This window comes from Cebidichthys violaceus, unplaced genomic scaffold, assembly GCF_023349555.1.
Source record: "Cebidichthys violaceus isolate CVI_PGR_0920_01 unplaced genomic scaffold, fCebVio1.0.p SCAF_57, whole genome shotgun sequence".
In the NCBI taxonomy this organism is placed as follows: Eukaryota; Metazoa; Chordata; class Actinopteri; order Perciformes; family Stichaeidae; genus Cebidichthys; species Cebidichthys violaceus.
Window position 1 is genome coordinate 755,360 of NW_027176783.1, and position 21,372 is coordinate 776,731.

Sequence of the window (21,372 nt, forward strand, 5' to 3'; positions counted from 1 at the left end):
GATTACAGCGACCAAATGAGCTTCCTTCTTCTGGTGGCGGGGTTCAACCTTGAAGCCTCTTCACACCTCTAGATGTGATGAATAAACGACACGAAAATGCAAAATACTCGCTTGCGAATATTTTATGTTTAGAGCTTTTGTTGTGAAAGGTAAGAACAGAAGGAGTGGATCTGGTCAAAGCTGCCTTTGTCAAGGTTGAAAGAAATAATAAAGTTTGTCCTCTTAGTCTGGACCAGGAGACAACTTCTGGTTCTTTAAAGTTCTCCTGTTCTTCATGAGTTAAAGCTGCATTCTCTCTAGTGACCACCAGGGGGCGACTCCTCTGGTTGTATAGAAGTCTAGTCTAAAATGACTCTACTTCTCTCTTGATTTATTCCCTCAGTAAACATTGTAAACATGAGTTTATGGTCTCAATCTCTAGTTTACAGTCTTCTTCAATACAGCATGATGTTCATTTAGTACATTATGCTCCATTTAGAGTCAAACACACCATAAAGAGGGGATGATTTAGGGGCGGGGCTACACACTGATTGACAGGTCTCACATTGTGTTTTTTTAACATTTCTGTTTGTGTACGCATTAAAAAGAACAAGGTACAACATGTTAGTCAGTGAGCTTGTTTGTACGTGTATTTTAGAATCGGCAGTTTAACCACTTCTTCCAGTCTTCATGCTAAGCTAGGCTAACCGTGTCCCGTCTCCGGCTATACCTTTTGTCAAGTATTAGTATTACAGTGTGGTGATGACTTGATGTTTATTTGTCGGTATTAAAAACGTTTTTGTTTTGTGTAGATTGCAAGTTTATTTACTGCGAAACAAATCCAATGCAGAACTTTACAATAATCATGACTGGAGACTCATTTGATCTGAGACGAACAGAAACAATCGGCTCCACACACAGATCCAACATGGCCGCCAGAGGGATGAGGGGTTCCATCATCATCATCATTGACTCAATATTAAATAATCTTAGACTCTGACCCTGATGTAGTTAGCGTTGATGTAGCGGTCGGGCCCCGCCTCCTCCTCCAGGCTCCTCAGGACCACCCGGCTCTCAGGGTCTGAACAGTAAACAACAAACAAACAACAAGGTAAACAAGAGTGAAGACAGGCGTCTTTACTGTGATGGACAGACGGACGTCACTCACTGGGCAGGATGGTTTTGTATCTGTCCTTCATCATGTGTCCCGGGACGTCGAGCTCTGCGGCGCTCACAAAGTTCGGGGGGATCTTCTGTGGGGGGGGGGGGGGGGGGGGGGGGGGGGGGGGGGGGGGGTGTTAAAACAAACACACCTCTTCTCAGATGAAGACGATGAAGACGTTGGTGAAGATGACGAAGACGTTTACCTGATACTCTGCGTTCAGGGTGTCGGTGTCCTCGGCGGCCGACTGCAGCGCCGCGTGGCCGAGGGGTCGGGAGGAGGTGTGGAGCAGCTGGAGCCACACCTCCTTCGGGGTGGAGACGGAACACACAGGCTCCGCCCCCAGGCTGCTCACGTCCAATAGCAACGAGAGGTTGGAGCCCCGCCTACAAAGAAAAAAGAGCCAATCAAGAAGCGATGTGATGATCGTTCGTTGTGTTTGTTTGTTTTCAGAAAGTGAAGAAACTTCTGGAAAATTATGAAGTTATTGTAATATTTTGTGTGAGTGGTGACTGTACTTTTACTTTGGTGTCCTCTCTTTTTTGGACAGTGAGCACATTTTTAAACAATGAGGACATTTTTAGGATCAAGGTGTTTGGAAAGAGAGAACACAAATTTACATTTTTAAAGAAACATTTTTGGAAAGAAATGACATTTTTGGAAATCTAGGATTTTTTAGAAGTTAGGACATTTTTGTGAAGTTATTATATGTTGTGTGTGTGTGTGTGTGTGTGTGTGTGTGTGTGTGTGTGTGTGTGTGTGTGTGTGTGTGTGTTTGTTTAATACACACCTCTCCTGCAGGCGGACTGAGGCTTTGCGTGGAGGTGTGGTCATTGGAGGGGGGGTGGTCGGGTCCTCAGGAAGAGGGGAGGCTGAGTGCACTGCTGACATCCTGATAGTGTGTGTGTGTGTGTGTGTGTGTGTGTGTGTGTGTGTGTGTGTGTGTGTGTTAGAGTAGTTCTGAGCTGGTCATCACACCACCATGCTGGAGGAGAGAGAAGACAAATATTAATGTCGGTCCATCATTACGTTTGTTGCATATCAATGACATCGTGTCCCTCTGACGGAAACCAATCAGCATCAAGTCCAGCTGAGTGTCATCACCGACACTGAAGCTTCTCTATCCACTCTCACTGTTCATATTAGTGAGCCAATATTTTGATGTTTTGCAGTTTGAATAATGAGAACTGAGCATTAGTAAGATTTTAAAAGAAAATTGAACTACAATTGCAAGAGACAAACGGTTGTCTTATGGTTTGCTGTGGAGGCTCAGGGGTCTGAAGTGTTGATCAAGAGGTCTCTGATTGAAACAAGCTGCTTGAATTCAACGATTTGTCCGTCGCCATCTTGTTTGTGTTTATCAACCAGTGAACAGGAAGTGACCATATCTGGACTGAGGAGGAGTGACGTAGAGACCTGTCAATCACTGTGTAGCCCCGCCCCTAAATCATCCCCTCTTTATGGTGTGTTTGACTCTAAATGGAGCATAATGTACTAAATGAACATCATGCTGTATTGAAGAAGACTGTAAACTAGAGATTGAGACCATAAACTCATGTTTACAATGTTTACTGAGGGAATAAATCAAGAGAGAAGTAGAGTCATTAGAGAAGAATTTGAGTAGAGATTTAACTCAACTCCATGTTTTTTGTCATCAGTGAGCTTCCTTATGAAGTCAGAGGTTAAAGTGAAGAATCATGCTGTCGCCTCCGTTTAGGAAGTTTGACATGATGAGTGAATTATTGATGTGATGGAGAAACAAACAGGACGCATGTCATCCTGAAAACAGTCTGAAACTGTGTGTGTGAGAGTGTGTGTGTGTGTGTGTGTGTGAGTGTGAGTCAGCGTGTTTCCACATCAGTTCACATCTGAAACGTTTCAGTGTGTCTCCATCAGAAGAGAGTTTCCTCACAGCAGGAAGTCAGAACACCCACACACACACACACACACACACACACACACACACACACACACACACACACACACACGATGCTGAAATATAAAGACAATCGTCTGTCAATAGTTTGTTTTTTCGATTGTTACTGAATGAATTTCAAAGCAGCTCTTGTATCCGTCTGGCTGTTGTTGTTCTCAGTCTGACTTGTTGTCTGTTCTTGTTCTGTGTCATCAATCAGTCCACATTTAGACCACAAGATTCTCTCCAACTGAGCTCTGGGAGAGAAAGTATCCCAGCATGTATTTCACCTCAAGATACTATCATTATGGTTCTCCAGCTGTTGTTGTGTCTATCAAATATACGTAGATATATCATGTGCTTTGTCATTTTCAGAGATGTGAGAAGCTGCTAGTCTAGTGGGAGCTTTCAGTCAGCGTCCATGGTCTTCATCCTGGTGAGACACTGTGAGCTCTTTGACTCTGATGTCTCTACAGTTTGAAACAGAAGTGATTATAGGAGTGTAAATATAATATTTAACCTGTGTTCATACTGACACGGGACATAATTTTAACACATTTATTAACTGTTGGTTTAGTTGTCTCAACCTAACTAAGTAGATTAGTTGTCTAAACCTAACTGAGTAGTTTAGTTGTTTCAACCTAACTAAGTAGATTAGTTGTCTCAACCTAACTAAGTAGATTAGTTGTCTCAACCTAACTAAGTAGATTAGTTGTCTCAACCTAACTAAGTAGATTAGTTGTCTAAACCTAACTGAGTAGTTTAGTTGTTTCAACCTAACTAACTAGATTAGTTGTCTCAACCTAACTAAGTAGTTTAGTTGTTTCAACCTAACTAAGTAGTTTAGTTGTCTCAACCTAACTAAGTAGATTAGTTGTCTAAACCTAACTAAGTAGATTAGTTGTCTAAACCTAACTGAGTAGTTTAGTTGTTTCAACCTAACTAAGTAGATTAGTTGTCTCAACCTAACTAAGTAGATTAGTTGTCTAAACCTAACTAAGTAGATTAGTTGTCTCAACCTAACTAAGTAGATTAGTTGTCTAAACCTAACTGAGTAGTTTAGTTGTTTCAACCTAACTAACTAGATTAGTTGTCTCAACCTAACTAAGTAGTTTAGTTGTTTCAACCTAACTAAGTAGTTTAGTTGTCTAAACCTAACTAAGTAGTTTAGTTGTCTCAACCTAACTAAGTAGATTAGTTGTCTAAACCTAACTAAGTAGTTTAGTTGTTTCAACCTAACTAAGTAGATTAGTTGTCTCAACCTAACTAAGTAGTTTATTTGTCTAAACCTAACTAAGTAGTTTAGTTGTTTCAACCTAACTAAGTAGTTTAGTTGTCTAAACCTAACTAAGTAGTTTAGTTGTTTCAACCTAACTAACTAGATTAGTTGTCTCAACCTAACTAAGTAGTTTAGTTGTTTCAACCTAACTAAGTAGTTTAGTTGTCTAAACCTAACTAAGTAGTTTAGTTGTCTCAACCTAACTAAGTAGATTAGTTGTCTAAACCTAACTAAGTAGTTTAGTTGTTTCAACCTAACTAAGTAGATTAGTTGTCTCAACCTAACTAAGTAGTTTAGTTGTCTAAACCTAACTAAGTTTAGAGTTGTCTAAACATAACTTTAGTTATTATCAATTTGTGTCCCTTTACAGGAAACCAATAGATTGCATTTGGTGACTAAAGCTCAGGGAGACTGTTGGATGTGATGTTTTCTGCAGCGAGTTTAGAAATCTGAACTTGTTGAACTCTAGAAAGGTCTGTAGACTTGACAAACACCAGAAACTACTGGACTCCAAACTCAGTTTAGAACCCGGAAGTCTCTTAGCGCTCGTTGCTTGTTTGTTAGCAAACATTGAATGAGCAACGTTCCAACAACGAACACGTCTTCGTGTCAGCATCTAGTTTTAGTTTGCGTCTGAAATCTTGGAGGTAAAAAACGGATCACAAAAACCTCCATGATCTCCTCCACGGACGTTAATCTACAGATGTGTCTCTGCCTTTACGAGGTAATTCATCAGTACTGTCTCTGGCTGCAGCCTCTAGGGGGCGCTGTAGACCTTTACTGCAGATCATCATTTTAATTATAACTAATGCGTTCTGCTCTGCACTGAATTATACACATGTATCTTCAGAGCACCACGTTATCAGATCCAATGAGACAAAACAGAACAAGAGATTAGATTAAAAGAATAAATAACAAAATGTCCGTCAGCAAATGTTCAGAGTATCGATCAGGCTTACCAGTAATGTGACAGCCATGAGGTGGGAATCCTCCTCTGATACCGGAACAACTAACTAACTAACTAACTAACTAACTAACTAACTAACTGGTGAAAGAGAAGAGAGAACTGTTTCCTCTCTCTCTACTTTAAATCAGTGATTTGCTGACAAACCAGCAGCAAAAACTAACGAGTGAACGGAGAGAATCAGTGAGAGTGAAGGAAAGAAAGTGGAACTATGAGGAGAAGGAGAAGCAGGAACAGACTTGTCCTGTTGTAGCGTTATTACCCAGAGTCAAGGCGCTCAGGTAGAGAGAGAGAGAGAGAGAGAATATGAGTCAGAGAGCGAATGAAAAGATGGATAGATCATAAAAAAGAGAGGAAGAGAGCGGCTCCAGGCGTCGATTATTAACACACCGACAGCAGCTGCTCATGAATCATTCATGTTCACGTCATACGAAACACGATGAGCACAAACCAAACATGCAGAGAAGTTTAAGAGCAGAACACACCGAATGAGAAGATTTAAAAACACACAGAGTGACTCAACTTCACACCTCCAACGGTGTTTTTCACTCCACTGACGGAAAATCTCTGTGTGTCCCCCCCCACACACACACACACACACACACACACACACACACACACACACACAGGTAGAGCAGTTGGCTGTTTGCCCCCCCCTCCCCCCAAAAACAGCTATTGTCCAATCACAGCTCAGTCACTCCTGACAGCAGGTGCGTCAGTGATGTGTTACTCACTATCAAACTATTGCTGTTTACCTGCTGCTAACGTTAGCATGTTGCTACAGGACATGTGTTAGCTCACGTTGGTTTACATCAGAAGAGCCTGTTCAGGACTACACAGTGTGGGAACCACAAGTACTTCATCAGACTTTCAGCTAACGTTAGCAGAAAAAGAAGAACTCAGATCTACTCCAGTAAAAGTGACAGTACCACAGTGTAGAAATACGCCGTTAAGTAAGAGTCCTTCAGTAAAAGTACAAAAAGACCAGCATCAAAATACACCTAAAGTTTCAAAAGTGAAAGTGAAAACAGATATTATGTTATTGTAATATAATTATTGATGCATTAATGCGTTCAATAATGAATTAATGTTGCAGAGCTGGTAAAGGTGGAGCTCATTTAAATGAGGTAGTAGTGATGTTTAGAAGTGTGTTTGTGTGAAGTACTTGTACTTGTACATAGTCAGAGTTGTACTACAGTAGATGGAGCAAAGTAATGTTCTGCTGTGGACCTCTTTACCTTTCTGACGGGGAGCATAAGTTATCTCTACAAAGACACGAGGCTCCAGTCATGAACATATCGTGTGACTTTGGTGACTCTGAGCTCTGAGTCTAAAGATTATTATTATTATTATTATTATATTAATATTATTATTCTACCCAGTGTAGAACTATGATCAGGTTTTACTTTGAAAAACTAGGTCCATAGCTAGTTTCTGGGTAACATACAGTGACTGTCAGGGGTTTTTATTTTGAAAAATAAGTCTCATCCTGAACTCCCTGTTAACATAGAGTGGGAGTTGGGGTCTTTTATTTTGAAAAACAGAGCTTTCTGTTGAGATCTAGTTGGGCTACTCTGCTGCTTTTGTTTTGAAATAAACATAGCCTTGTCCTGATGTCCCTGTTAAAATACAAATACCCTCTGGGGCTGTTATTTAGAGGTTCATCTTGGTCCATCCCTAGTTTCCTGTTGATACCATTATTGTTTGGGGCTTTTATTTTGGAAAATAATCCTTATTCTGAACTTGCTGCTAACATAGAGCTTGAGTTGGGGGCTTTAATTTTGAGGAGGGACAACAAAACAGCCCAGCCTCATCCTGACGTTGATTCTGCTGCATGACGAGTACTTTTACTTCATTTAATATTTGTAATGATACATACCCCAAACCCAGTACTGTAATGTGTACTACTCTCATATTAGTATGATCAAGTGTATAATAATAACGATCAGTACTCCATATTTAAAAGAAGAAAAACTACTTTTGACATTGTAATTTACATGTTTTTGTTACTAAGTTGTACGTTTACACTGAATTCTACTTATTTGACTTCATTGCGATAACAACACTGTTTATCTGTTATATTTACTGTTTTATATTATTACTGTTTAGTAACAATATTACTGTACTCAGGTACTCTGTGATGTGAAAAATACTTTTAGGATACGTATTAGAAACACCCAGGAAGTATTTCATTCATACCTCACATGTACTTGAAGTTATGCTTTAATTTGCAATATAACGTATGTCTAACTACATGTCTGGTTATTATTATTATTATTATTACATAATGATGTTATGTTCACACCGATGAAGAGAACAAAACCAAAAACATTGACCTGTCTGTCTGTCCATTCAAAGTTCTCTTTCAGGTGAGCAAGTCTTCGTGTTCCCCCCTCTTCCTCACCTCTTCGTGTCTCCCTCCCGTCTCCGTCTCCTTCTCCTTCTTCTTCTTCTTCTTCTTCTTCTTTTCAGTCCTGGTCTCTCGTCTCTTCCTTTTCTCTCATCTGTTGCTTTCTGTCGTCTTGTCTTCACTTCTGTCTTCTTCTTCTCCGCCACTTCCTTTTTTACTGCACCCACCCACTCTCTCATTACCACACACACACACACACACACACACGCACACACACATGCACACACACACACACACACACACACACACACACACACACACACACACACACACACACACACACTCACATGTACACTTTATATTCCCCTCATCCAAGGTTATGGGTCCCCTTTAGACTGCACGCCATCGGCTCCAACATCGTGTATCAGTGTATTTGTTTTTGTGTGTGTGTGTGTTTGTGTGTGTGTGTGTGTGTGTGTGTGTGTGTGTGTGTGTGTTCACAGTGGGGCTGTATAAACTAATGTTTCACGTCTTTTTTACCTCCAGCTGTCAGATGAACAGCAGCGTGAACGATCCTACTGGGACTCAGTCGGGGAGGCTAACCTGCTAGCGCTGTTAGCCGTCGCCATAGAAATACAATCAGCAGAAGAGACACACACGGCTCCGTTCGAGTCGTCCTTAGGAGACGAGCAGATAATCTCTCTGTGGGGGAACTTTAGAGGCAGCGTTAGTGTCTCGCCGCGTTGTTCCAGTCGATCTGCTCGTCTTTTCATTCGGTCCTGAAACATTAAAGATGCTCATGAGATTATTTTGTGATTCAGTCGTCAAACATAGAACGACAACGTGAAGGAAGAAGAGGAAGGAAAACACCATCACATCATCAGATATCTGTTTATTTAGCGTTTCACTTCACTAATATCAATTGTTGTTTAATGTTTTTGGTTTATTTAATGGTTTATTTTTCAAGCTGAATATATTTTTTTATATAATAACAAAAGGACACAAGGCTTGTCCCTCGTCTCCTTTGTCTCCTAGTTCCTAGTTCTAGTCCTTCCTGAGATGAAAGAATCAACATCAATGCTGTCAACTCCATCAATCGATTATTAATTACTGGAGTAAAAGTACAATATATACCTCTGAGATGTGGTGGAGGAGAAGTAAAATGCAAAGTACAAGTACCCTGAATGTGTACTGAAGGAGTAACTGTACTGCACCACTGTCATTCATCATCGACTTCCTCCATAGTTTCTTCGTTTTATTTTCTCGATGGATCCTCTCGTGTATCTAACTACTTCCTGTTTGTACTCTATGTTTCCCTGCGAGGCTCTGGATCGGTGTTCTCGGTGTGAGCAGCTAAATTTCCCTCATGAACAGTAAAAGGCAGAACGATGGGACGGATCCGATGTGAGTGAAGCACAGCAGACGCAGCTCTGTGTCCTTGTTTTATTAGTTACGATGGAAAACGACCCTCTGAAGGCTCACTACTGAAATACTGGTTCATCTGCTAATGACACGTTTACACTGTCGTCTGTGTGATGGTGGGACATGAAGGGACATGAAGGGACACGGTGGAGTCATGGTGGGACATGGAGTCATTGTGGGACACGGTGGAGTCATGATGGGACATGTTGGAGTCATTGTGGGACACAGTGGAGTCATGGTGGGACACGGTGGGACACGGTGGAGTCATGGTGGGACATGTTGGAGTCATGGTAGGACACGGTGGGACATGTTTGAGTCATTGTGGGACACGGTGGAGTCATGATGGGACACAGTGGAGTCATGGTGGGACACGGTGGGACATGGTGGGACATGATGGGACACGGTGGGACATGATGGGACATGATGGGACACGGTGGAGTCATGGTGGGACACGGTGGGACATGATGGGACACGGTGGGACATGATGGGACACGTTGGGACTTGGTTGGACATGATGGGACACGGTGGACTCACTACTGAAATACTGGTTCATCTGCTAATGACACGTTTACACTGTCGTCTGTGTGATGGTGGGACATGAAGGGACACGGTGGAGTCATGGTGGGACATGTTGGAGTCATTGTGGGACACAGTGGAGTCATAATGGGACATGGTGGGACACAGTGGAGTCATAGTGGGACACGGTGGGACACGGTGGAGTCATGGTGGGACATGGTGGGACATGTTTGAGTCATTGTGGGACACGGTGGAGTCATGATGGGACACAGTGGAGTCATGGTGGGACACGGTGGGACATGGTGGGACATGATGGGACACGGTGGAGTCATGGTGGGACATGATGGGACACGGTGGAGTCATGATGGGACACGGTGGGACATGATGGGACACGGTGGAGTCATGATGGGACACGGTGGGACATGATGGGACACGGTGGGACATGGTGGGACACGGTGGGACATGATGGGACACGGTGGAGTCATGATGGGACACGGTGGGACATGATGGGACACGGTGGGACATGGTGGGACACGGTGGGACATGTTTGAGTCATTGTGGGACACGGTGGAGTCATGGTGGGACACGGTAGGACACGGTGGGACATGATGGGACACGTTGGGACTTGGTTGGACATGATGGGACACGGTGCAGTCATGGTGGGACATGATGGGACACGGTGGGACATGATGGGACACGGTGGGACATGTTTGACTCATTGTGGGACACGGTGGAGTCATGGTGGGACACGGTGGGACATGATGGGACACGGTGGGATACGGTACGACGTGTTTGAGTCATGGTGGGACACGGTGGGACATGATGGGACATGGTGGAACATGGTGGAGTCATGGTGGGACACGGTGGAACATGTTGGGACATGGTGGGACACTTTGGAACACGGTGGGATGCGGTGGAGACATGGTGGACACGGTGAAGACATGGTGAGACACAATTGGACACAGTGGGACACGGTGTGATATGTTGGGATGTGAAGCGACAAGAGACGAAAGAGAAGAAGACGAGAGGCTGATGGATGTGAGCGTACAGGAAGATTAAAGTGATGAACGACTAGATGGACGAGGGAAACAAGACAAAATGAACGAGTGCAGAAGAGACAGACAATACAACGTGAACCTGTGATGTCTCAAGTTCTGGAAGTTACGCCTCATTTTGTGTGTTTTCCTACAGTAAACAGTAACAGTAAAAGGCAGAACGATGGGACGGATCCGATGTGAGTGAAGCACAGCAGACGCAGCTCTGTGTCCTTGTTTTATTAGTTACGATGGAAAACGACCCTCTGAAGGCTCACTACTGAAATACTGGTTCATCTGCTAATGACACGTTTACACTGTCGTCTGTGTGATGGTGGGACATGAAGGGACATGAAGGGACACGGTGGAGTCATGGTGGGACATGGAGTCATTGTGGGACACGGTGGAGTCATGATGGGACATGTTGGAGTCATTGTGGGACACAGTGGAGTCATGGTGGGACACGGTGGGACACGGTGGAGTCATGGTGGGACATGTTGGAGTCATGGTAGGACACGGTGGGACATGTTTGAGTCATTGTGGGACACGGTGGAGTCATGATGGGACACAGTGGAGTCATGGTGGGACACGGTGGGACATGGTGGGACATGATGGGACACGGTGGGACATGATGGGACATGATGGGACACGGTGGAGTCATGGTGGGACACGGTGGGACATGATGGGACACGGTGGGACATGATGGGACACGTTGGGACTTGGTTGGACATGATGGGACACGGTGGACTCACTACTGAAATACTGGTTCATCTGCTAATGACACGTTTACACTGTCGTCTGTGTGATGGTGGGACATGAAGGGACACGGTGGAGTCATGGTGGGACATGTTGGAGTCATTGTGGGACACAGTGGAGTCATAATGGGACATGGTGGGACACAGTGGAGTCATAGTGGGACACGGTGGGACACGGTGGAGTCATGGTGGGACATGGTGGGACATGTTTGAGTCATTGTGGGACACGGTGGAGTCATGATGGGACACAGTGGAGTCATGGTGGGACACGGTGGGACATGGTGGGACATGATGGGACACGGTGGAGTCATGGTGGGACATGGTGGGACATGATGGGACATGGTGGAGTCATGGTGGGACACGGTGGGACATGATGGGACACGTTGGGACTTGGTTGGACATGATGGGACACGGTGGAGTCATGGTGGGACATGATGGGACACGGTGGAGTCATGATGGGACACGGTGGGACATGATGGGACACGGTGGAGTCATGATGGGACACGGTGGGACATGATGGGACACGGTGGGACATGGTGGGACACGGTGGGACATGATGGGACACGGTGGAGTCATGATGGGACACGGTGGGACATGATGGGACACGGTGGGACATGGTGGGACACGGTGGGACATGTTTGAGTCATTGTGGGACACGGTGGAGTCATGGTGGGACACGGTAGGACACGGTGGGACATGATGGGACACGTTGGGACTTGGTTGGACATGATGGGACACGGTGCAGTCATGGTGGGACATGATGGGACACGGTGGGACATGATGGGACACGGTGGGACATGTTTGACTCATTGTGGGACACGGTGGAGTCATGGTGGGACACGGTGGGACATGATGGGACACGGTGGGATACGGTACGACGTGTTTGAGTCATGGTGGGACACGGTGGGACATGATGGGACATGGTGGAACATGGTGGAGTCATGGTGGGACACGGTGGAACATGTTGGGACATGGTGGGACACTTTGGAACACGGTGGGATGCGGTGGAGACATGGTGGACACGGTGAAGACATGGTGAGACACAATTGGACACAGTGGGACACGGTGTGATATGTTGGGATGTGAAGCGACAAGAGACGAAAGAGAAGAAGACGAGAGGCTGATGGATGTGAGCGTACAGGAAGATTAAAGTGATGAACGACTAGATGGACGAGGGAAACAAGACAAAATGAACGAGTGCAGAAGAGACAGACAATACAACGTGAACCTGTGATGTCTCAAGTTCTGGAAGTTACGCCTCATTTTGTGTGTTTTCCTACAAAAGTCCAGCAACACATGTCAAGTTCTGTTCATTATGAACTCTTTTCAAAATAAAGTTCCGTCTTCACATGAAACTTTGAGGTTAGGTTTAGAAAAAGATGGTTTGGGTTAAGTTAAACACAGATTCTGTACAGCGGCCTCCAGCATGAAAGGTCAGCTTTGTTTGACCCACCAGCCCTGTGTGTCGTTATACTTCCTGGTTCATCAATATGTGGATAACATACAAAATCTAATTTATGCGCATTATCTTTCGTAGGTATAGCTACGAACGCTGGCTGAGAAAAAGCCTGCAATATGTCTTTATATATTAAATATAAATATGTATATATATCTATATATTTACACATTATTTATGGTCCACACTTTATGTGAGCACCGTCTTTGATATACAGTAAAATGTTATATCTTTAATCCTATAAAGTTCATTTCAACTAGTTTGAACTAGATCTATAGAGTCGGAACAGGAAGACAAATATCTCCAGACTTTATATTCAGTGATGAGTGAACCGTACGGTGAGGGTCCCGTACGGTGAGGGTCCCGTACGGCACAGGGTCCCGTACGGTGAGGGTCCCGTACGGTGAGGGTCCCGTACGGCACAGGGTCCCGTACAGTGAGGGTCCTGTACGGTGAGGGTCCCGTACGGCACAGGGTCCCGTACAGTGAGGGTCCCGTACGGTGAGGGTCCCTTACAGTGAGGTTTCCTAAAAAGTTCACTCATCCCTGAATATGAAGTCTGGAGACCCCCTCAGAGGTGTGTCTGTTGAGTTTTTTTTTTAAAACTACCATGTTTCTGTTACATTTTCACTAAAAGAGGAAGTGAAACAATGAGTTTATTGAGTTAATTTTTATTTCGTCAATTGAAAGAAAATGAATCAACAACAATTTAAATAATTGACTGATCAATTTAGTTACTTTTTTTAAGCTTATATGAAAACAATTTTTCTTTCAGTTTCTCAAATTTGAACGTTGTCCTTTACAATAACTTAGTGTTTCATCTGAAAAAATGCAGTAAAACAAAAACAAGTTTTCAAACAAACTGATAACAATGAATATGAATGCTTTCTCTTTTAGAAACATCTTCCTTTAACTTCAGATAAAAAGCAAAAAGATGACATCATTCATGTTCAGTGTGTTGAAGAGTTAAAGGTTTCATACAGGAAAACACAGATTAAAGGTCCTCAGATGTTTGTTGTTGTTTATCGCTCAGCTGGTTGTTGTCCTCATGTCGGCTCTGTGTCTGGGGAAAACATTTCATTATTATTATTCAATAACTACTCATTATTTTAATAAATTGTGGTATTTTCTAACATCAAATGTAATCTGTTGAGCTTCATATCTCATATTCTCAGGACTTTTCATCTGTAACGTAACGAGTAAATCCAGGAATGAGACACGTGGAGTCTGGGAAGAGGAAACATCTGTTTTCATAGAAACGTGACGCAGTAGCGGCCTCTAGTGACCTCAGAGTAGACCACATGTCCGTCAACAGTCCGCTCCATTCTGTCTACGTTTAGGTGGTGAATGTGTCACAGATGTGACTTCGGTCCCGTCGGTCCAGAGGTGACCGGCCGTCACAGCGAGCAGCAGAGTCCTCAGACCTCTGACGGCTCATTCATACTGTTTATAACCGATTAACTATCAATACTTCCATAGTTATACAGTTTTACTGTCTAAAAACGGAGAACGGGCATCTTGTGTTTTCTCTTTGTGATGGTTTTCTGTCTGTAGTTGTTTTTGCAGAGAACTTTAAGAAAGGTTGCAAATAAAACCTCTTTTCCTATGAAGATAGATGGATATCTTTATTTTATATCCGAGGAAGAAATATTATGATTGTTAATTAATCATTGAAAACATTTTGACGGCTCCAAAACGAACGTTTTGTTTGTGTGTGTTGAAGATATCTGACGTTTGGTTCCCGCTTCTAACGGGGCTAGTGAGCCAATAGTATGATGGCGTTGGTGTCATGTGGTATCAGAGGAGCGTCGTCAGTCATCAAGTTGCCGGTTGGTGAAGAGTTTGAGTTCCGGTAACGTTAAATAACCCCTGAGTCTCAGCGTCCTCCCTGACTCTGTCTGACTGATCTCCATCCGGCTGCACAATACAGGAATAATTACCGTGACAACAAGTGACAACAGACGTTAGCACACGTTAGCCATCTTAGCTTAATCGTCCCAACAACAATAAGCCAATAAATTACAACAAAATAACTACTAACAGCCAAAATCCTGACAACTAACTGATGTCAGCGGTTTCATTGTCAAAATGAATAAATTACAGCTTCAATCCCTGAGGAGCTACGTTAGCATTAGTGACTGTTCCCTAACATTGTTGTTCCCTCAAACACAAAATGAAATGAAGATGTTTCAACAGAAGGGATTTAGAAGTGAGGGGTGAACTGAAAAATAATAGGAATTATAGACTGTTCTTAAGAAGTGGATGTAGTCGTCATGACGTCTCTTATATGTTTGAGGATGTTTTGAAGCCTCAAGTTCAGCGTTTTGTCTGTCACCATCTTGTTTTTTCTCAACCAGGAAGTGACCATATGTGGACTGAGGAGGAGTGACGTAGAGACGCCGTATACGTCTCTGGTAGAGATCTCTCAATCAGCGTGTAGCCCCGCCCCTAAATCATCCCCTCTTTATGGTGTGTTTGACTCTAAATGGAGCATAATGTACTAAATGAACATCATGCTGTATTGAAGAAGACTGTAAACTAGAGATTGAGACCATAAACTCATGTTTACAATGTTTACTGAGGGAATAAATCAAGAGAGAAGTAGAGTCATTTTAGACTAGACTTCTATACAACCAGAGGAGTGTATATATATATATATAGACATATATATATATATATATATATATATATATACATGTATATATATATATATATATATATATATATATACATATATATATATATATATATACATATATATATACATATATATATATATATATATATACACGTATATATATATATATATATATATATGTCTATATATATATATATATATATATATATGTGTATATATATATATATATATATATATATATATATATATATATATATAGTATCAGGTGGGTACAGTTTCTACTCGGCTTCTTCAGTGTCTTGTTTAGAGAAATCAACCACTGCTCCAACATCACACATCTGAAAGTTTATGAATGAGAGAAATACAGATGAAACTCAGAACGTTAGCATGCTAACTTCATACTATTAGCTGTGAAAGCAAAAGCTAATTGATGAAAATCAAAACTGTTACTATAGCTCATGATTAAGTTGAGCAGAGTACTGGGAGCAGAAAGCTGTCGAATACAGAGAATATAAATCATATTACAAAAACATGTTTCTACTGTCATTACAAATAACAGAATCAACAAAAGAAATAATCCATGTCTGATGATTAACATAATGATTACTGATTAAAGGTAATTATCAAAAGTCTCAGCAGTGTGTTGTATTAACATGTACATCCACGTCTGATGGACCTGGTTTCTGACCCAGAAGAGGATCCTCCTGTTGAGACACAACAATTTCAAGTGAAAGTGAAATATTGTGACATGAAAACAGAGTAATAATATACTACTATTACTACTACTTATAATAATAATAGTGATATTATAACAAAATACACCAAGAGACAGAGGACAGACAACATTAAATCTTGCCAACAGGAGAACAAACATGGCCAAAAGGTGAGCAGACACCTGAACATTCTCTGTATGTGACCATGTGACCTTGACACCATGTGACCATGACACCATGTGACCTTGACACCATGTGACCATGTGACCATGACACCATGTGACCATGACACCACGTTAATTCATGCTCTATCAGCGTCCACTCGTCTGCGTTCAGACCTGAAGGGTCTGATCTCCGTCAGACAGCAGAGCAGCAGTGAGGTTGATCTGGTTCATGTTGGCTGGTGTTGAGACTCTGGACTTCTTTCCCTCCTTCCCCCATAACCTGACTGACACTCCATCTACACACCAGCTTTCACTTCCCTCAGCTGCTCAACATGACCTGGATGTTACCTGTCGCCGTTTACCTGACCCTCATAGTGTGATGAATTGATTTGGTGAATATATTTCTCTCTAGTGAGAAGACTGTTTAGAGGTCAGCAGCAGCTCAAGTCGTGGGTCACATTTCTCAACCTGCCAATTGTGGATATTTTTAAATCAAGCTTTTTGTGAGTGAAGCTCTGGTGTCGTGTTCAGTAACAGAGTTCATAAAATAAATATCACATCTGTGATTGGTTCTTCAGGTCTTCTTGTAAACCATCAACATGAAGAGTGATGGAGCAGAGACCTCTGGTGGAGTCTGTACTGATCACATGTCAGTCACAGGAATCTTCAGGATCCACAACTGATACAGACTTCTATCACTATCATTCATTATTATTATCATCATTATTATTATTATTATAGTGTTACGTTAGTGTTGGTGGCGATGCCAAAAGTCTAAAGAAAACGGTGTAACTCTGTAAACAGATGATTTACCTCTTGGTTCTGTTCTCTCAGATGAATTCTGTTCTGTAAACAGTTTCACACAGAGAGAGTTTAGACTTTTTCATTTTCATAAGGAAACAATAACATATAAAGTTGTTGTCAAGTTTTTCTAGGTTTCTGTCTTTCGTACCATGAGCTTTATGAAACATCACTACAGCATTTAAAACGGGACAGAATTGGTTGAATTGTATAGAATAGAATGATAGAGGTGGATTATTCACCTTTGATCTCAAGTGTTGAAGTTCTGTTCTGTTCCGTCAACCTGCACAGTTTCATACAAAAGAGTAAAAGTTAAAAGAATTGAAATTAATTGAAATTATATCAGTTACATCAATCGTCCTCTTTTTAGTTTTCCTTCCATCTCTGTTGTCTTTCTGCCCACCAGTTTTAAAAGTTTAGTTGATGCACCTTTTCTTGGTCCTTTTCTTGGTCCTGTTTTTGGTCCTTTTCTTGGTCCTGTTTTTGGTCCTGTTTTTGTTCCTGTTTTTGCTCCTGTTGACACACACACATATGATGTTGTTTTGTTTTGTTGTGTTTATTTCAATGCCAAATGAATTTGCTTTATATTAACACATGTTGTTATATTTAACTAACGTGTGGTTTCTTTTGTGTCTGATGTGGTCTGTCATTACAGGGAATAACAGAGAGAACCTTTCAGCGTGTTTTTGTGTTTTCAACCATGTTATGCAGTCAGATGTAGTGTCTGTATTCTACCAATTCAGATCCGCCCGTGCCCTTTAATTGTAGCGTATGTACTTTCCCCTCTTTAGGTTTATATAATTAGGTGAATTGTTACAAGGTGTTCTTTACCTGGTTTGCTGCTCCAGGAGGTGCATTGGGATCTTCAATCACTTTTTGTCCCCACTCTTCTTCACGGATTTCCCTCTTCATTTTTGCAGTCAACTGAGTTTTTGCTGCTGTTGTCAAAATCTCTTTTAGAACATTTTCCTCCACGTCCAAAAGATGTTTGTCGTACAGAATTTTTCTGTTATTGCAACGTTTCATCCTTTCACAAAATGACATGACGACAGCCACCAAAATCATAGCAAAGATTACAGACATGCCGATAACCTGAAAAAGAGGGAACACAGACGGTTATAGATATAGATATATAGTGGCTGCAATAATGCGGCTCACTGCGTTACCTTCAGATTACAGGTTCCTCTTTTTAAACTCGTAACGCACCAAATGTACAGTATGATATCATTTCCACCACTTTCTTTGAAAATGTGAGACAAAGTATTTCTTACTCCCTCCCACCTGTTTCACCCCATTTCAGACAGACACACACACACACACACACACACACACACACACACACACCTTCAATGACTTCAGCATTACAAGTGAATCTGCCGTCCCTCCAAGACTTGTTTGCTTCCAGGACCCTGAAGCGAGCATGAAGGATTGTAGCCGACCCGTCTCACCCTAAACTGTTCGTGCCCCTTCCATCTGGCAGGAGGCTGAGGTCCATCAGGACCAAGACCTCACGCCACATGAACAGTTTCTTCAGTCTTCAGTTGGAATCATTAACAAAGACAAGGACCCCCACTGACTCTGACTCTTACATCCACAGGACAATTTCTTGCACTCTTTTCCGCATTAATATACACTTGACACTTTAATATATTCTTGTTATAATATACTCTTGTTTGTTTATTTATTTACCATATTTCTATATTTCATTGTAAATTTCAGTATTTTTCTATTTTTAAATCATGTCTTGTATTTTGCACTGTGTTGATTGTTTAATGTTATGCACCATCCACTTAGTCAAATTCCTTGTATGTGCAACATACTCTGATTCTGAAACAAATACTAACCGTAGCTGTGGCGTCATAATGAGGTTATTTATTCTTTGTTGTGTTTTTGTCTGTTGCACTGTGGACTGTGTCTATTGTCTGTATGAATTTTTGGGTGGCAAATGAGTTTCCCCACTGAGGATTAAAAAAGTTTTCTAATCTAATCTAATCTTTGAAATAGACAAAGTGGTAAAACAAATGTTTTATTTCCTCTAGTCTGAAAGAAGACGAGTTATAGAAGAAAAATAGATCAAAATGTCTATATTGACGAGTGCAGTGGGGCGTCTGTCCTTAAACGGTGTAGTAGAATTATCTGTTAAAATATTCTTGATAGACTCGAGATAGAAAAATGTAATAAATTCTGATCCTCCGTGTAGAACATTACTTTGTACAGATACTAAGTGCAGATAACACACAGACTGATGGAAGAACACTTCCTTGATGTGATAAAAGAAAAAAAAACTCACCCAGGAGTCGATTTTCAGTTTGGCGATGGTCGTCAGATCCTCATCGGCAAGGTTGTCTTCTGTTTTGCAGGCTAACCTTCTATCATCCAGACAGCAAACGTACCAGTTTCCATCGATTAACACGGATACGGCCCACAGCAGACTTATGAAAACTGCCCTCACAAGCTTTGGGAATGTACGATACAAAAAAACCGAACAACTTTCTCTACAGACACATGTATAACTCAGTGTCTTCCCCGTCCACAGTTGTAAAAAAAATAAAATCAAACATGGGACAGTGATGTAGAAACTGCAGCCATGAACGGTATCTTCACAATTACAATCCACATCCTTGCCAAGAACAACTTTATAAATAAAAATCACAACGATTGAGAGAAAGGTGCCGAGTTGTGCGAAAGCAAAAAAGTTGTTACTCATCTTTGCTGCAACAAAGTTTGCAACAACTGCTGAGAGCTGCTTGAAACCTCTGAGCGTACGAAGAGGAAACCCAAACTATATATCCTGTTAACATGTAGGAATCTCAGATCACAGACCTGATGGCGAGAGTCTTCAATGCTTCATTTCCTATCTACATACGTTACCAAAGAATGGAGACAATGTTGCCCAACAAGTCCTTTCGACGTCAACATTTAAAGCAACACATCAGTAACATCCTCCTTGAAAACATCCTTTTGAAGCGTGATCTAGGCTTTGTGGGCGTTCCATGCAGCAGGTTTTTGCCTGTCCGTGCACATTCAACATTTTTCAACTGGTCGAAGAAAATTGAAAACGTTGATGAGCTTTGAGAATGTCGGCCACCATTTGAAGGGGACAGGAATCCTTACTTGAACTGGACAGCATTGAGTTTGTCACTGTAATCATGTTCTATGTGTTATGAATTAAGTCCATTAAAAACATAAGCTGTAGACTAGTGGAAGTGCAGAGGTATTCTCTGAGCACCACAGTTGTCTTATACTAAGTTCTCATGACTTCTCCTTCACATTTTCCCTTGACCTCATGATGTCCTCCATCGAGGTCAAGGAGAAGAGGTTAGGAAACGACATAGGAAGTCACTTTTTTGACTATTATCAGGTGTGTCTGATATGACCAGGTATGATAGTTGTGGTGGAAAAAAACACATTTTAACCTCCTTGTGAGAAAACACTGAGATAATATTAAACTCTTAAAATATAAAAAAGAACATTAATTGAACAGACACTTATGATAACTCAGCTGAATGGATAGAGCTCTTTCCCCACAGATGGTTCGGAGGTCTAACAACAAGGAATGGTCTAACAAAGTATAAATGCACATTATCTCACATTATCTATCATCCAAGTATGTAATAAACATCCAGAATTACCTGTCAATTAAATTGATTCCTTTATCAAGTAAAACAAATGAAAGCACTAGCTGTTTCATGAGATTATATTTCTAAAATAGAAAGCTATAATAAACACAAGTATTACACAGAAATGTCACTTTCATAGACCTAATGGGAGGGAAAAGTCAGATGTTTCAGAATCTGCCTTTTTAGACTAAACAGTGGAACGTGCATGTGTGATGTCTAAAATGTTTTGGATCTTTGGCTCACTCTTCTGATGTGTTCTATCAGATCCGCCCTGAGATGCTGAAGGCACTGGACACTGTTGGGCTGTCTTGGCTGACACGCCTCTTCAATGTCGCATGGGGGTCGGGATCAGTGCCCATGGACTGGCAGACCAGGGTAGTGGTTCCCATCTTCAAAAAGGGGGACCGGGGACCGGAAAGTGTGCTCGAATTACCGGGGTATCACACTACACAGCCTCCTGGGGAAGGCCTATTCCGTCCCGGCCGTGGAACAGTGGGCCAGCTCTTTACCCTCACAAGACTACTGGAGGGATTCTGGGAATTTGCCCAACCAGTCTATATGTGCTTTGTGGACTTGGAGAAGGCTTTCGACCGGGTCCCTCGGG

The 21,372-nt window shown here is 42.0% G+C and overlaps 2 protein-coding genes across 4 annotated transcripts in view; both read right to left on the reverse strand.

The window, feature by feature from the left end:
* LOC137888730 (tyrosine-protein phosphatase non-receptor type 7-like) overlaps positions 1-7,844 on the reverse strand; it is a 13,230-nt gene extending 5,386 nt beyond the window's left edge. The window contains exons 1-5 of one of the 3 annotated variants that reach the window (XM_068732185.1): positions 7,704-7,844; positions 1,932-2,126; positions 1,347-1,527; positions 1,148-1,232; positions 981-1,060 (exon numbers count right to left, since the gene is read on the reverse strand). In XM_068732185.1, coding sequence (XP_068588286.1) covers positions 981-1,060; positions 1,148-1,232; positions 1,347-1,527; positions 1,932-2,032 — 447 coding nt within the window. In that variant the 5' untranslated portion in view covers positions 2,033-2,126; positions 7,704-7,844. Of the gene's footprint in view, positions 1-980; positions 1,061-1,147; positions 1,233-1,346; positions 1,528-1,931; positions 2,127-5,294; positions 5,864-7,635 lie in introns of those variants that run through there. The other 2 variants (XM_068732186.1, XM_068732187.1) reach the window with 2 other exon arrangements.
* A 7,959-nt stretch (positions 7,845-15,803) lies between these two features.
* LOC137888719 (probable splicing factor, arginine/serine-rich 6) lies at positions 15,804-19,880 on the reverse strand. The gene is made up of 6 exons (XM_068732167.1): positions 19,439-19,880; positions 17,980-18,240; positions 17,578-17,661; positions 17,391-17,431; positions 17,161-17,193; positions 15,804-16,174 (listed from the first exon to the last, which is right to left on the reverse strand). The coding sequence occupies exons 2-6, from the start codon at positions 18,003-18,005 to the stop codon at positions 16,119-16,121; spliced, it is 240 nt and encodes a 79-aa protein (XP_068588268.1). The 5' UTR covers positions 18,006-18,240; positions 19,439-19,880; the 3' UTR covers positions 15,804-16,118.
* Between the last annotated feature and the right edge of the window lie 1,492 nt (positions 19,881-21,372).